At 29.3% G+C, this 16,658-nt stretch overlaps 1 protein-coding gene across 8 annotated transcripts in view; it reads right to left on the reverse strand.

The window, feature by feature from the left end:
- Vps13 (vacuolar protein sorting 13C) overlaps nt 1-16,658 on the reverse strand; it is a 334,969-nt gene that overhangs the window by 74,014 nt on the left and 244,297 nt on the right. For all 8 annotated transcript variants that reach the window (XM_085815349.1, XM_085815348.1, XM_085815353.1 and 5 more), the window contains one exon: nt 739-872. In XM_085815349.1, coding sequence (XP_085671475.1) covers nt 739-872 — 134 coding nt within the window. The remainder of the gene's footprint in view (nt 1-738; nt 873-16,658) is intronic.

Below are 16,658 nucleotides of genomic sequence, written 5' to 3' on the forward strand. Positions count from 1 at the left end.
GCAAAAGTTCATATGCAGTAACACGTGTCTGAGACACAGCTAAATTCAATCTAATCTAGTCTTTCGGATCGATATTATCATCATAGATGGACATGAAACTATGGTTTCCATTGCATTTTCTTGTTGGATGTTTTCAGATTATGCTGTTAACATGGCAAAACTGTGTATGGATTCAAAGCCATAAAGCAGACAGCTATGAACAAACGGCTGATTTAAAAGTACTTTAGAGTTAAGCTTTAACAATGAGTTTAATGTAACTGCACTTTTCTGTTATCTCATACATCTAGGAGAGAGGTACTCTACTACAACATTGGAAGCTCCATAAAACAGTTTGACAGTTTTGTTGTAAAAAAGTCACATTTTTATACAGGTAGGATGTTTATAATAACTATTTTTTTCTAACATTTAATTTTTTATATCAGCATTTTAATATTTTTCAATTCATAAGCCACATTTTCTTCAGCTGACAAATAATTTGAATCACTCTACATAGAGATGCAAAGCTTCCTCACTAATATAAAATTTTACAAATTCATTCATTCTCTGTCATCTGCTTTAATAAATACATAAACTAAATAAATTATGAGATTAAACACAATGCTTTTCTTAGATATTTTTAATGTATTCTAACATGCCAAGATATTCTAATTTAAATAATATTATACTTTTAATAATATATTTTCATGCACATTCACATTAGGAAAAATACATTTTGTTAAGAAAATTTCCAACACCAACCCTTGTGAAAATGAAATGGCCAAATTTTCCAGGTTATTTACTAAAAGTGCAGCAGCATGACCAGGAATGTAATCTTCAAATGTAATTATAACAGAAGAATCAGCAGTCTGACAATTAACCATTAGGCCTCCTTTCTATTTAAAAAAAAAAAAAAAAAGATTTAAGAAAATAAACAAAAATATCCAGCGTCATGGTTTAAAATAAAGTTCACAAAACCATTTTCTTATTTTCATAATTCTAAGTTAAAGCTGGAGAAAGGCAAATAATGTATTTAGAAAGACTATTCTCACCTAGATTTCATAACAAACAAATGTTAAAATTAAATCTCAGTTTTTCATAGTCACTTTTCAAAAAAGAAATATTTCATGTGAAACAAATTAAACAATATGTATGAAAAATACCTTCAATATTCTCCTCACTACCGTTTCATGAATTTTTGTATATAAAAAATATTTTCCATAAAGGTAACAAATTTTTATGACAGAAGTTCTTTATTACTACAAAGACAAAAGATCAGCCTTTAAAATAAAGGATAATATCATATCATCACTGCACACTTTTTAAAAACTTAAATTAGCTGATAGATGTTACTGTAAATTTGTTAAAGTAAAATATACCAAAAATTAAAATATAAAAATATATTGTGATAGTATATTTTTATATTTAAATATAAGATAAGATATATTTATTGATCAAGATAAAATATTTCTCCACTATTAACAAATATATCAATAATAAATCATACTAGCATCATTCTAAAGAGCAATAAAAAATTTTTGTAATTACACTTATCCATGTTTCGTGCTATGTTAAAAGCATGTAAATATTTACGAATTAGGTTACAAAGCAAAAATGCATTTATTAGATTATTTGAAATTTATTAATTATGAATTTCAAAATTTTTGTCTTTGTGAAACATTAGTTCTAAATTTCTTACTTTATGGCTTATTCATTCAATTATAGATAAGAAATACATAGACATCCTATGATACACAAAAAAATTTCACTTTACACACACACACACAAAATAAATAAAATAAAGGGGGGAGGAAGAAAGAGAGAATATGAGTATTACACTCAATGAATGTTTAATGGAATGATCAAAAAAAGGGGGAGGGGGGACTTAATTTTTGCAACAAACAGTACAACTAAACTGTGTTTGCAAACATTTGTATAAAGAAATTTATATATATATATATATATAAATTGAGTCACGTATGCTGCCATATTTAATATTTTCAATACCATACACCAAACTTCTAGGCAGACAAAATTATAGATATTAGTGTCCTAAAAGATTCATATGATTAATGAGATATTAAAAATGATCACCTTCACCTCTTTTATATTCCAGTTTCTTGTCACTCTAGTCAACCTCCCCCCCCCCAAAATTCAATTTACCATCAGCAATGAGACATCTTCTATATCCTTCCCTTGTGAGAGTTACACAACATAATCATTTTTTTACTTTATGCAGATTGTGTATACTTAAGTAATTTCTGTTTTTGCTAAATGTTAACATTATTTTTGGTCTTATGTCTTATTAGAATAATTTGGTAAGTTTTATTTTGGGCCCAGATATGTTGAATTTTTTTTTTCTACTTTTAATTATAACTGTATTTTCATTTTACACCATATGACACAAATGTTTTAACATTTCTTTTAAAAAGCAGAGAAGCTGCAGTTGCACCACTCAAATGAATTTATTTTTATATGAAAAATATTAATTGTAGTAATGAAAAGAGCTGTGTAAAATAGTACTGAATTTTTAAAGGAAATACTGAAAACAAATTAAAACAAAGAGAAAAATAATTTCAGAGATTAAAATTAAATACATTTCCAAAGAATAAATAATTGACTTTCAATACCAGAAGTTGAACCATTGCATTATATTGCATGATTTTCTTTCCTCCCCACAGACATGAGAAAAAACATACAGGAAGTGATTTATTTTGTCACTATACTTTTATGCTTCTGTAATGATGACAATGACATGCTGAAATTCTTATAAAACTAAAATTATTTCAACTTAAAATTATTCTTCAGACATATAGCATAACTGCAGACCAAAGTCAGAAATCAGAAAATCCTCAGGAAAGAAAAACTGTCTTTACAGCAACTGGAAGTAATTACCAATTATGTAGTACACTAATTTACTTTTACCATAAAGTAAATTCTATTACTTTTCATGCTTCTAGGTGTTTCCCACTTTAAGTGCAAAATCATATACAGCCTCTTCTTACAGAAGAGCAAGCACAGGGGTATTTTTAAAGTAATGAATCCTGCCATCGTAATCAAAACATTGACATGTGCATACTTAAAATACTGAAAAAATGAGATTCAGTAAAATGGTGCAATAATGAAAAATGAGATACAGCTTAAATTTGTATTGAAGCAAATTTATGTAGTGCTGAGTTCACAAAGATAGCTATTTTGTAGTTATCTCAGATGCCATTAGCGATTTCTAGCAGATGGAATAGGTGGTACAAGTTTTAATGAATTTGCTTGTCAGTTTAACAAAAAACTTAAGCACTCATTGATTTATCTTCTTTTATATGCTGCATCAGTAATTTGTATCTATTTATTATATAAATTAACTGTTTATAAACAAAGTGGTTTTAATTAAACTTCCTCTATAAACGGTATCCTACAGAACAAATGGGTGAATGGAATGCAACGAAATTTTGTATGTGGGCTATACACGAGATGTGCTCACAGAATTTCAAAAAATAAATTTTAGTGCCAAAATGTCCATCATAGAGCCTTTTCTGGGAAAACATGAAATTTAACACAATAAATGACCAAAACGGAATACAGAAACAACATTAACAATCCAGAACAAGAATTATGAGTAATAAAATGCAAAATCGAGAAAAGCTGTCAGTTGTATGTTTTAATTAAGAAAATAATTAAAACATTACGGTCTTTTAAATAACATAATTACAGTAATGTTTATTGAAGCAATCAGTACTGTGTGATCGCCAGTGATTGAATAATGTTAAAATGCATTGTTCATAAGGAAATTTGCTTATCTTTGTGTTATAGTTTTTATTTTGATACAAGCTGAAATTTGAATTATTTCCTGAATCATTAATCAGGTCAATATATATAACATACAAATTTTCATACAAAATTATTTCTCTGAGCATATTATAAAGAGCTCATTTAATTGTATTATTTGTACAAATTTTAGACAAAAGTAGCATGTAACAGTTAAAGATTTATTGAAGCCTACTTGTTACTTGTGGTAACTAAGAAGTGTGAAAGATATTGTCATATTAGCGAACATGACGATCATTGATGCTTAGTTTAGTAATTTAATAATATACTGAGAAATGCTGGGAACTTTCAGAAGTGGACATTTTGGAAATGAAGGGCCATCATAAGAAATTTACATGGTTTTATTATTTATTTTTTAGTTAAGAACGGATTTTAGATGTTCATGTGAAAGAATTCTGTTTAATTATATGTGAAAGAATTGTTATAAGTTTGGCATTTAAAAAAATGAATTAATAATATGCAATTATCTTTTTATTATACATATATTACTATATATTTTTAATGTGCTATGTAAATGTCAGTGCTAAACAATTGACTAACTATTGTCAGGGCAATCTTTTGTTATACAATAAAAATTCTGATACTTTCTTATCATCTGCCCTCACAGCTTCAACTTATGCTAAAACAGCAAGAGTATGCACACGATAATAGCAAACTATGAATATGCATACCACACACATGTATTTACATGCTTTATATTTAATCATTATTTCTGAATAGTATTCCATTGGATGAAAAATATGTGAATATTGACCCAATATATATATTTTTGTGTATGTGCATCCTAAAATTTCTTGTTTCTTATAGAGTGCTTATTTGAATTACTACTTGTGAACAGGGCAGTAGATATGAACCATAAACTTAACCATTTCGCCAATTTTCACAGCTTTACAGATAGACAGAAAGCACCAAAATTTGTAATAATGTTAAGTTTAAATGATGGTTTATACGTTTGTGTTAATTTTTCTGTTCTATTAATTCTATTATTGTGTTATCAAACTTTCTGTAGGAATTTCAACTGGTTAAGATGTTATTACCATGTGGAGAAGAATTTGGTTTTCAAGCTTGAAAAAATTGCAGCTGAAGGATTTTGTAGAAGGTCAGTCAAACTGGTTTTAGTTAATTATAACTTAATTTTGGGTGAAGAATTCTCAAATTTATTTATCATAAGTGTCTAAAGGTCTTCTAAATTAAATTCTGCTTGTTTTTGAAATTTTTCATGACATTCATTCTTTGATGATGATTATTATTATTATTTTTTTTAATTTACTAACATATGTCCAGGCACATAATGTTGCATTTAATGCCATACCTTAAATATTGTAAAATGTTAAAATAATACATTTCACTTAAAAATGTGGTTGTGACAGAATTTTCTGTTACTTTTAATCATATCTATAAACACTGGTATACATCATTTTTCAATAATCTATATATTATTTTGTGCATTTCTTTTACAACCCAAATCTGGCATATGACTTGCTTTTCAAACTGATAACATGGTGTAATAATGTAATCTAATGGTAAAAGTTTACTATGGAATGGGCCAAATTTAATAAATTATTCTTTGATAGAAATTTATTCATGTGTTCAGTGAGTCTCATCTCTTTAAATTGCTAAAGTAAATTTTATGCACTTGCATTTAGGAATTTTGACAGTATCAGTGTAATTTTCAGTTATTATAACATGCAAGGGAAAAAAATTCATACACAGCTCCGTATTTAAAATTAGTTAACTTTCTGAAGCCGGCTGGTACAGCAGTTGTACCAGGAGAATGACTTTCTCAGACGCTGGCATTGGTACAGCCATCGTACCATCCATGCCCTCCCCATTTTAGAGAATCGCCTATCTGTAGATCTCTGGGTGGTCCATTGTCGCTGCTCAGAGTAGCCGCTGGCTATGCATTATTTCCCTCTTTTTATCAGTTTGGCTACATTTTGGCAAAAACCGCAGGTTTCATCTCGCGCCAATATACTTGAAAATCAAATAGAGGCCATCTCTTTCTCAATCTGTCTCATAATTTTAATGCTAATTTTTTTAGTACTGACTTTTGCTATGATTAAAACGTCAGCGATTTTGCACGCTCTTTAAATTTACCATATTTAATGTTTTTTAATCATAACAAATAAGAATAGATTAATATTTTAGATTTAATGCCCTTCTAGAAAATAGGTAAAACTGCTTTTATCGTTTACTTCCTTTTCATACTTATGAATAATAAGATTTTATTTTGACATTTTTTTGTGGAGTGCATAAAACCCTTAAGAACTGTTAAATCTTTCAAAGTGCTTCTATTATGTAGGCAATTGTGTCTGATTTATCAGGAGATAAATAAGAGACAATTGTATGCATAATAGTTTTTGTGATTTTCATTCATTCAGTGATTGCTTTCAATGATTTTCATTGATTGTAAATTAAATAAAATCAATTTATCTTTAGACCCTCTTTTAGGATGAGATCTACCAAAAAGTATTTAAATATCAGTAAAGCTCACATTACTTCTAAATTGAATCAAAACATCAGTTACATTGTATAAAATTTTGGCCAGTTTTATTTGCTGAAATTCTTATACTCCTCAAAAGATAAAGGGAATTCAGATAATAAGAAAATATCTTTAAAAAAGGTTATTTTGTCTGTAATAAGGTGTATGTCAACTTACTATTAAATGTATGAAAATTAGGATTGGATTACGGAAAAGCACGCGAACGCTATCTGCTTAAGGGGATGGATGCTTTTGTGTAAACCTTTTTAAGAGAAAATTGCTCGCATTTACGTTCCTGGTGGAAAACTCCACATGTAATCAACCCGTTCTTCGGGTTTGATTGGATTAATTTTGTTCGCTTAATGAATTACATCAAAGCACACAACAATTACCTGTATAAGGGGAGTTATGCCTTCGCGGAGGACTTTCTAAGAGAAGCTGGCTTGCATTTACGTTACACAAAAACCGTGAATCCAACTATTTAGCCGGGATTCAAACCCAAGCGAGCTACAAGTGTTCAGCCACCTTTACCGCTCTACTGAAGAGCCCGTAAAAATATTGATAAAGGAAAAGTATTGAAATAACCTGTTTAGTTTACTAACCTATATTTCTCAATCGACAGTACATAAATTACGCATATGAGGGGGATTATTTGTGAATAAATAAACTGTATTGTACTTTTCTCCACTATTTCATATTACGATGGAATTATTGCATTTCAATGTTATTTCTCATGAATTAATTTTGCTCCGTTCATAATTTTTGATATTTTCAAAGAGAAAATTCCACACTTTAAATAAAAAAATACATGAGAAGATACTTTATGCAAAATTTGGCGTAAACGGTTTTCTTAATTTTGCTTTGAAAATATTCCAGGGTAATCGTTTTCATTACTGGAAGAAATATGAAAAACAGATTTACTACATTGTGTCAACACCCAGTATGTCCTTATTCTTTTGAAAACGTGAAAGATTACTCTTTCTAAAATAAATTAGAAAATATATTATGTGCAAATAGAATATTCGTTGAAAATGAAATAGACTTCAACCTTTGGATATAACAATGGATTTAGACAAAATTTCTACCTATGAAAAGAAATTGACGTACTGTTCTCAAAATTCTTTTGATGATTGAATGTATAGGTCACGGATTTTTTTCTCTGCTAACATAAACAAAAGCCAATTTTACAAAGAAAAATTCTCATTAAAGATATACCTTCTTTGCCTGATAGTCCAATGTAATATTTGTTAAAGTTAAATGATTAAACGCAACCAATGTATCTCGGATTTTTTTTTTTTTATATTAAAATAACAAAATTATCGAAAAAAGCAGATTTAAATCTCTGTTATTGTTACGTAAAGCTTTATTATTGCTGTAAGTTCATCTCAAAATCTAATTCTATTGAATCTCATTCTTATCATCTAATGGTAATAAATATTATTATTATTATTTCATTAAATTAGTCATTACCATTAATTACCATTATTTTATTAATGAAAATATGTTATTAAAAATCGCATTCCAGCCTGCAGACTTACAAACCTAGTCCGTATTTACTATATTTTGCTAAATTTTGTTCTAATTTCTAATACGAAAATACGCGAATATAAATGAAGAGTGAAAACAAAGTTAAAAAAATTCACAAATTATTTACGAGATTGATTAGAAATAGTGAGTGAAATATAAACATTGCATACATTTTGTTCTAAATAAATTGTGCATTGGATATGCATCCAGTACTGCATATTTATTTATGAACTATTTATTTAGAACTTCATTTAAATGAAAGCAAAATAATCATCGAAAAAATTGCAAATCTAGCAACCCCTCTACTATGGGACGTAAGCGTCTGACAAACATGTAAAATTTACTTCATCCATGGAGGGGGACTAACGACTTTTCTCATAAGGAAAATGTCAAAGAGGGGGCAAAACTGTTTCAGATCGCGCCGGTCTAAAGGCTATATTATGAGAATTTCGGTCCAGTTTTAGAAGGTTAATTAAAGTCCTTAATAAAGAGGGACAATTTGTTGTTTTTAAAGTCAATAGAGTTTAATTCAAAAATATGCCACATTAAGGGTCACTTTTTAACCTAATTTAAAATTTTCATTACCTTAACATGTCCAATAATTGTTATTTGGAATGTTATTTTAACTCAGATATTGTAATATCAAAATTCCTTACTTTTTGATAGGTAATCGAAATGTGAAACAAGAAAAGAAAAAATTAAAATGTAGAAGTATATTTATGTCATAGCTCTAACAAATAAAAACAACACAAGCACTTTTTACTGTCTATGTGCATAGTGTGGCATGTTCCGTAAGACTGAGATTTGTATGGTCAAATCCATGTTTCAGTTAAAGGAAATGCATGCACAGTCTTCTCATTTTCACTTCGATTACGGATTCTGTATATACTAGCATAAGAAATCTATTAGTTCATACATTGTTATACATCAATATTTATAGACAATTGTTGCAGCTATGTTTATTATAATCTTGTTCACTGTAATGGCTGGAGCACCTAAACCATCATGCTGTGTAAACAAAACTCAAATCTTCATCTCTGCATACTGCTCCACTAGTGTTTAAACCACTGAAATGGTGATTATGGTAGAACATCTTTGGTAAAAATTTACTCTACTGTAACCCTTGGCGAATCGTTTCTTTTTTTTATATCAAGATCGTCACCTGAGAGGATCGGCACCAATTTCAAGGTGGCCGCTACACAAAACCAAAATAAGAAGTCAAAGACATACACAAACTCTGTGTCTATGTACACATCGACCTATTTTAACTTAAAAAAAGAAAAAAACACAGAACTGCACAAACTAGGCATTGTGCACAGCGTTAACTTTGTTCATGTACACATTGATCTATTTTCACTTTAAGAAAATCAGAAAGTTAAAAATATCATGTTTACCAGAAAAAATTTGCCACTGTCTTAACACACAGAGACAAACAAAAATACACAAACAGAGAGGAATAAGTTACCAAAAATACATATTTCCTAACATAAAAACATTAAACAACAAATCTTTTAACAAAAATTAACACACAGAGATGAATAAATAAATGAAATGTCATTTTCTTAACATACCTTTTTTTCACATGCATACGTTTCGGCTTCCTACCACCATCTCCTCCATCCTCCAGGTAAGCAATTCAATTAAATTTTTCATCTCTTAGTCACCTCAGACATACTCAAACGATGGCACCCACACCAAAATAATAGTACGTTCAAAATACAAGACCGTATCAGTTCCGTGCAACCAAACACGGCGATTGAAAAGAATGGTAAGAACCAAAAACCTGGGTCCGCACAAAAGGTTTACTATTACAAAAAAAAACCCTAAACTAAATTTATCACAACACGTTGGCAATATTTGCAGAAATAACTCCCTTTTTATTGACCCCCCCAAAAAGTTCTTTTTTTTTTTTCCAAAGGCTACTTTCGCCAACATTATCAACATTAGGGTTACCGAAAAACTTATTTCACGCTATGGGCTTCTACATTTCACAAACAACCAATACCACTTTGCGATTTTTTTTTCAGACAGAAACCAAAGCGTACCATACAGTAAAGATTAGCCCCATCTTCATTTACTACTGTTACAACATAAAATACACTTCTTTGGTAGATTTCTGCAGTTAAATTCAAAAGTTTAAAATTGCTTATCATAATCAGATTTTATTTTCTGCATGTGGCTAACAATTACTTATGTGTTGTCAGATAAATGTTACCAGATGCAGTTAATTATTTTTTACTTGCCAATATCATGAGACAAGTTTTTTTTGCTCCTGCAAGACAACTTTATTTTGTGTTGCAAAATAAATTCATTCTCACTTTTTTTTGACTTGCCAACACATTAAATTTAAAATAGTTTTATGATTAGGTAAGCTGTGATTACCATAATTTTGTTTCTCTCTTTATCTTGGCAACTTTATATGTTGATTCGGTATCCAGTTTACCTACCAGTGGCTGATTGATAAAACTGCTGATATGTTCAGCTGGTGGTTCGAGTTTATTTTCTGACATAAAAAATTTTAAAAGGCATCCCCCATGTTTATTTTACTATAATCGAATAATCAAATAATTGCTACTCTGTTTATAGGTACTAAATGTTAAAATATTTTAAATGCTTCCTTTAATTTGCAATCTAATAGTCATTTGTTTAAATTTAATTATGAATTATATTCATATATAGTAATTGTGAGTGTTTTTTTATTTTAGGTGCTGTGAAAGGCAATGGCAGAGATCCAGTTTAAACAGAGTTCTTATATACATAAGAATACACGGATATAAGATTGTTTTTCAGGAATTCAAAGAAAATGTGATAAACTGGATTAATAAAAACTATTTTGAATTTTGAAAAGTGTTTTTCCTCTGTTAATCATAATATAGTGCCGTAAATTTCTGAATGTGTTTATTTTTCATACAAATAAATAGGTTTACAAAAATTTGTCATATTAATAGATATTGCAGGATTTAGCATTATTATAAATATTTATTATAACAGATTTAGCTGAACTAATTTTTTAGTCTCTCTGCAGATGAAGTCATTAAGTGGTTAGATATTTTTCTGTATTCCCCATTAAGTAATTTTATCTGGTAAATTACCATTACTTATATACTAAAGGTGAAAGAATAAGCTTTTCTTGAAAATACAAAAATTTTTAGACATTTAAAAAAATTGGTATACGTAAAAAAGTTCTCAAATTGCCACATATGCGAAACTGGAAATATTATACATGAAATAGTTCAGAAATATAAATATTTTCACTATTTTTTAACTAGAATTCACTGCATTTGTTATACATAACCACAATTTAAGGTAGCAGTGCTTTTCTCCCTGTGATTTCTCATGTATTTTGATTCATAAATACACATACATAAATCCACATATTTTAATTTCTCTTTTGAGACCGAATAAAAAATGAACTAACATTCTCGTTGACATTGAGAGTTGAATAAAAGCTCACCTCAAAATAAAGTGAATTAATAAATTTATGGAAAATTTTACACAGCATATATTGAGCAGAAAGAGTAAACTAAATATACTTAGAAGTATTAATAATTGGTAGATATGATTGCAGAATAAAGTGCCTTAATTGCATGGTAAACAGTAGATCTTTTGGAGTTTTTCTATGTTGCGTAAAATGCAGATTTAAATTTTTCATATTGGTTGTCATATAAATGGCAATTACTGTTTTATTTTGCTCTGAAATGAATGGTTAGTAATAAAATTCTGGATGAGATAACCTTTAACATGCGCTAGAATTTACAAAGTTTAATTTGGTGCTGATTTCAAATGGTAAATTTCATTTTACTGAATTTTGCATAAAATAATACCAATGAAACATTGCAAATTATTTTCAGAACTTTTTTTTTAATCCAAAAGGGCTATTAGTCTCGAAATGTGACTTCATATTGTCAATCGTAAACTTGTTTCGATTTTCATTCAAGTCTTGCCATTTGGCAAAATTTAACATATTTACCTTTAAAAATCTAATCTATTATTGATTAACAAGCCAAGCTATTTAAAAGCAATACACACAGTTCTTAACAATGCTTTTTTAAATTTTTAATCTGATTGATTTAAAATTCATTTAATTCATGATATATCTAATTGAAAACATTTTAATATTTCTACATAATTACATGATATATTTCTTCATTTTTCAAATATATAGAAGATATATAACTTTCTGGTGTCAGTATCTTATAAAATGTTTTTCTATTTCCACTGCCCCATCTGTATTGATAATCTATGCATTCATAAACTTTTAGCCTCTTTGAGTGACTGCTAAAATCTGAGGCCTTTCAGATTTTTTTTTTTTTAATTGTGTGAGCAGAAAGATAGAATTTTAGAAGAGCTTCTTGAGTTACCTTTTGAATGATATAAAGAATTGTTAACATAATGTCAAATTTTTACAACTAAATATTAAATATATAAAAAAGCCTGCAGCATTCTCATGTTACGAAAACATATTTATTTATTCTGAGGCTAGGAATTGATTTAGTTTTAAAAATACAATTTATTCCTTTTAACAATTTCCCAACAGTGTCATCAAAACACTATAAATTCCTTACATGTTTTAAAGAAAGATGATTCATTTATGTAAAGATTATTAAATGGCTAATTTTATTATTCAATTTTTAATACAAATTAACTGAAATTAGAAACTGATTTTGTATAAAACAATTTAATTATGAATAATTCAATTTGGGGGCTATTGGATGTTTAAAAATGATGAAAAGATTTTTAATATCTTAAAAATAAAAGCAAAATTTTCAGTTTTAATATTTTGTATTAATAATTCATTTTAATTTCCTTGCTCAGTTTTAATATATTCACAAATTCAGATTTAAAAACAAAATAAGTTGTATAAATATTTTCAACATTTCTGATTTTTCCATAGTAACCATAGGAGAAGGATTTGAGACTGTCTGTGTAAAATAAGTAGGTTTTAGATCAACACACCACCTTCACATACTTTCACTGGAAGTTTCCTCTGTATATATACTGGGATGTGACACTAAGCAGTTGAGAGTATGTATTTAAGAGGTTAAAGGGATATTGTAACTAGTATTTCAAATGCTGATAACATCCCATATGCTGTCGGTAGGACCTAGATAGGATGTCCTAAGGATATACTGGGATGTGACATTAAGCTCTCAGGAGGATGAGTTTAGGAGGAAACTGGGATATTATGGGATGTCTTGAGGATGTAGTAACTAGGACTTTAAATCTCAATAACATCCCATATGCTGTCGATGGGACATAGATAGGATGTTTTTAGGATATAATGGGATGTGTTTAGGAGGTTAGTGGGATATCCCGGGATGTAATAAGTAGGAGTTCATATCCTAATAACATCCCGCATGCTGTCAATTAAAATTAGTTAGGATGTCCTGAGGATATCCTGGGATGTGACATTAAGCCCTCGGAAAGAGGTGTTTAGGAGGTTCATGGGATATTCCGGGATGTCCTGAGGATGTGCGCATATCCCGCGAGCAACTGGGATGTTTTTGTGCTATGTGAAAACTTATTGTTCTACCAGCCACACTTATAGAGGGTGTCCTGCTATAGGTCATTTTTAGTTTCATTAGTGTTATTATGTTTAAATCATCAGTGTCTACTGTGCCTTTAAAATGAATTCAACAGTAACTTGAACAGCTGGATGCACTGAAGTAAGTCACAAAGTAAAACTGTATGAAGAAAGATGGTCATTTCATGATACTGCATGCTGTTCTAGTCATACAGATGTTATTGCTGCACATGATTCGTGGCATGGATTCAAGAAACATACTTGACACTCAAAAATCATGAGAATTTTCTCAGCGACAAAAATTTTTTGAAAATAAAAATATTACAATGAAAATATATTTTTAGTTATGAATTAATTTAATAACTTATTATTTTATTAATGCAAATAATGCAAACATACTTACACGTAAAAAAAAAAAAAAAGTTTTATTACTTGTACCTTCTAATAGTAGAAAATACTCTAATCAGTTTCCCTAATCATTAAATAATACTTTAATCAGATCACTGATTGTGAAACATAAATTAATGTAATTCTGCACTGTAGATTCGTATTAAGAACACCAAATGATGGCAAAAAGGTCGTGCAAAAAAGCAAAAAGTTTTGTTAAGGTCCAAAAACAAATATTCGTTCTTCACAAGGTAAACTTGTGATAATCAGAAAATGGGTCTTTTGTCAAGCGATTTTTTTATTTGGGGAAAACTTTGTTTTGAAACAGCGTTTTGCTTATATTTTGTAGTATTATTTTTAGAACTGTCAATTAAATTGCTCACAGGTGCAGAAATTCCTCAGTTTTTCTCGTATCTATTTTTAACAGTGAACGGAGTAATTACACCTCCATTTACTTCAGGTATTTTATAACTTTCAACAGAGCCATTTACCTTAACTCTAGAAGTATTTATTTTTTCTTAAAAAAAAATAAGTAGGTTCCACTGGTCGAGCATAAACATTTCTCTTAAGATAACCAGCATGTACATACATACTTCAGATTTGTCTTATTTCAGTATTATGCAACTGTTGGAAATGTTTCAATTTTTCTTTCCTTTTAGTAATCTTTCCAAGATAATAATAATAAATATCAACAATGTGTTCATTCACACTTACTGGCAAAGAAGCTGCCCCTTTTTCAACTGCTAAATTTAAGAGGTGCACATGCATTTCATAATTTGCAAATCTGAATTTTAGATACAATTTTAAAATGATGGAAAAAACAGCAGTTTTCAAACCTACCATTCCTGGTGTATTGTTGGCACTAAGTGTTAAACAATTATCCTAAGAATTGAATTTTGTTATTAAGATTTAATAATTAGCTGTGCTATATACTAAAGCCAGTCGGATCTCCTTCTAAACTGAGGACAGAAAGTAAATTACACTCAATTTCTGAAAACTCTGGATTAAAAAAAAAAAAAAAAAAAAAAAGAGAGAGAATGAAATAACTGGATACAATTTTGCATTGGTATATTGCTTCCATCCATACAGAGGCAGAATGCAACTGTTTTAATGCAATCAATAACTGAAAATTTATTTTTCATATCAATTTCTTAAACACATTTCTTCTACAATTTCAGCCATTTTTGTCCTTGCACCAGAGTATTTCTTAGCAATTTTACTACCAGGAAACATTTTTCTAAAAAAGCTGCAGCATGATCCAATGCATTCAGTGGCAGGTTGTACAACAGTAAAATGGCAGAGAACAGGAATTCTGTATTAGAAACTTTTTGGTCCCTTGTTTATACAGAAAATTTAATTTTGTAATACAGTCAAAAGTCATTAATTTGGACCTTAAAGCTAAAAACTTTCTGCGCACGCGTCGCATCAGCGTTTATGCATGCACGTAAGACCTTTATGGCTGCGAATATGCATGTGCGCATGCTCATAATACGTTTACGCACGCGCGTTTAATGTATAACGGACGGTATAAGCTAAGCTAAAATTATCTAATTCAGTTAATGTTGTAGATTGCGTTGTTCCTTAATCTTCGAATTGGATCCGGCTTATTATTTTTTTGCAGACTGTTAGAGCAATTTTATAAAAGTAAGCTTGAACTTTTGATTATGTGAAATAGAATTTCTGATATATATTTACTAATATGTAAAGGATCTAGAAAGCGAAAGTATGTTTCGAAGTCCATTAAACAGAAAGTGGAATTGCTGCAAAAAATGAATAAAGGCATATCCTTTGATTATCTAATCATTCCGAAATATGTTTATCAATTTCATGCTGCTCTGCGGGGGAGGGAAACGACGCGGCGTGCAATGAATTGGAAGTTGATCCATCAGCACTATCTTTATCTTCAGGGCAGATGTTTTTATTTTAGTTGGCTTATAATTCCTTGCTAAATGTAGTATTTCATCTCGATGTACTCCGTCTTTGATATAATTTAAATCAAGTTTCTCGTCATTATAATTCGCTTCCGACACAGAGGTTAATGAAAACGAAAAAATTTCAATTGACAAATTAGTCGGTATTCTCGACACAGCAATTATAGGACTTGAACAGCAGAACTTTGTAACTAAACAAGAAATTATGTCTGTTTAATAGAATTAAAGAGAAAGTATTATCACATGAAACGAAGCAACTTAAACAACTTACATTGAAAGAAATGTTTAATAAAATAAACAAATAAATATTAAGCTTTTTCTTTTTGTAAATTTTGATACCCTTTAGATCATAATTGTTCTTTATTTCATAAATTACGGTTTCATATTTTTAATTTTATAATTTTTGCATGCCATCTTACCAGATTTAAACTGATGATCTATAATCCGGAATCGCCGAAGTCCCGACGAGTCCGGATTAACGACTTTTGACTGTATGACTCAGTGTTGTGCTTGTGTATTCCCATGTTTAAGAACATTGGACCTTCTAACATGTAAAATAGAAAAATCACAATGACAAATGGTACACATTGCATAATATTATATTTCCTTGACGAATTATAGAAGGAAAGTCATCTGTGTAGGATTTTTTAAAAGGACATGAGTATTTTACATTTTTCGCAGACATAATTAAGACAAAAGATTGCAGTTTTTTAATCTATTTCTGGAAAGGATGTGAAACTTTTGCTGCTGACTGGCAAGATGATCAAAATAAAAAACCTTGATCTTACTTTGTGCTCATTAGCAGATGACCTGCATCAGAGCTTGATTCTCATTGGAGAACTGAAACACAATGTTTTCAGACATGGGTTTTGGACTCTTACACACAAAGCAGAAACGCTGCATATTTAACTCACAAAATAATTTCAGTTTTCTTTTATATGTATCTAGTGAAAAAAACTTGCACTTTCAAATGCAAAAATAAATTTTTTGGAGTACAAATAATGAAATA

The sequence above is a fragment of the Stegodyphus dumicola genome, chromosome 4 (assembly GCF_044657685.1).
Source record: "Stegodyphus dumicola isolate Sdum_Otavi_A_Nest chromosome 4, ASM4465768v1".
NCBI classification, from domain to species: Eukaryota; Metazoa; Arthropoda; class Arachnida; order Araneae; family Eresidae; genus Stegodyphus; species Stegodyphus dumicola.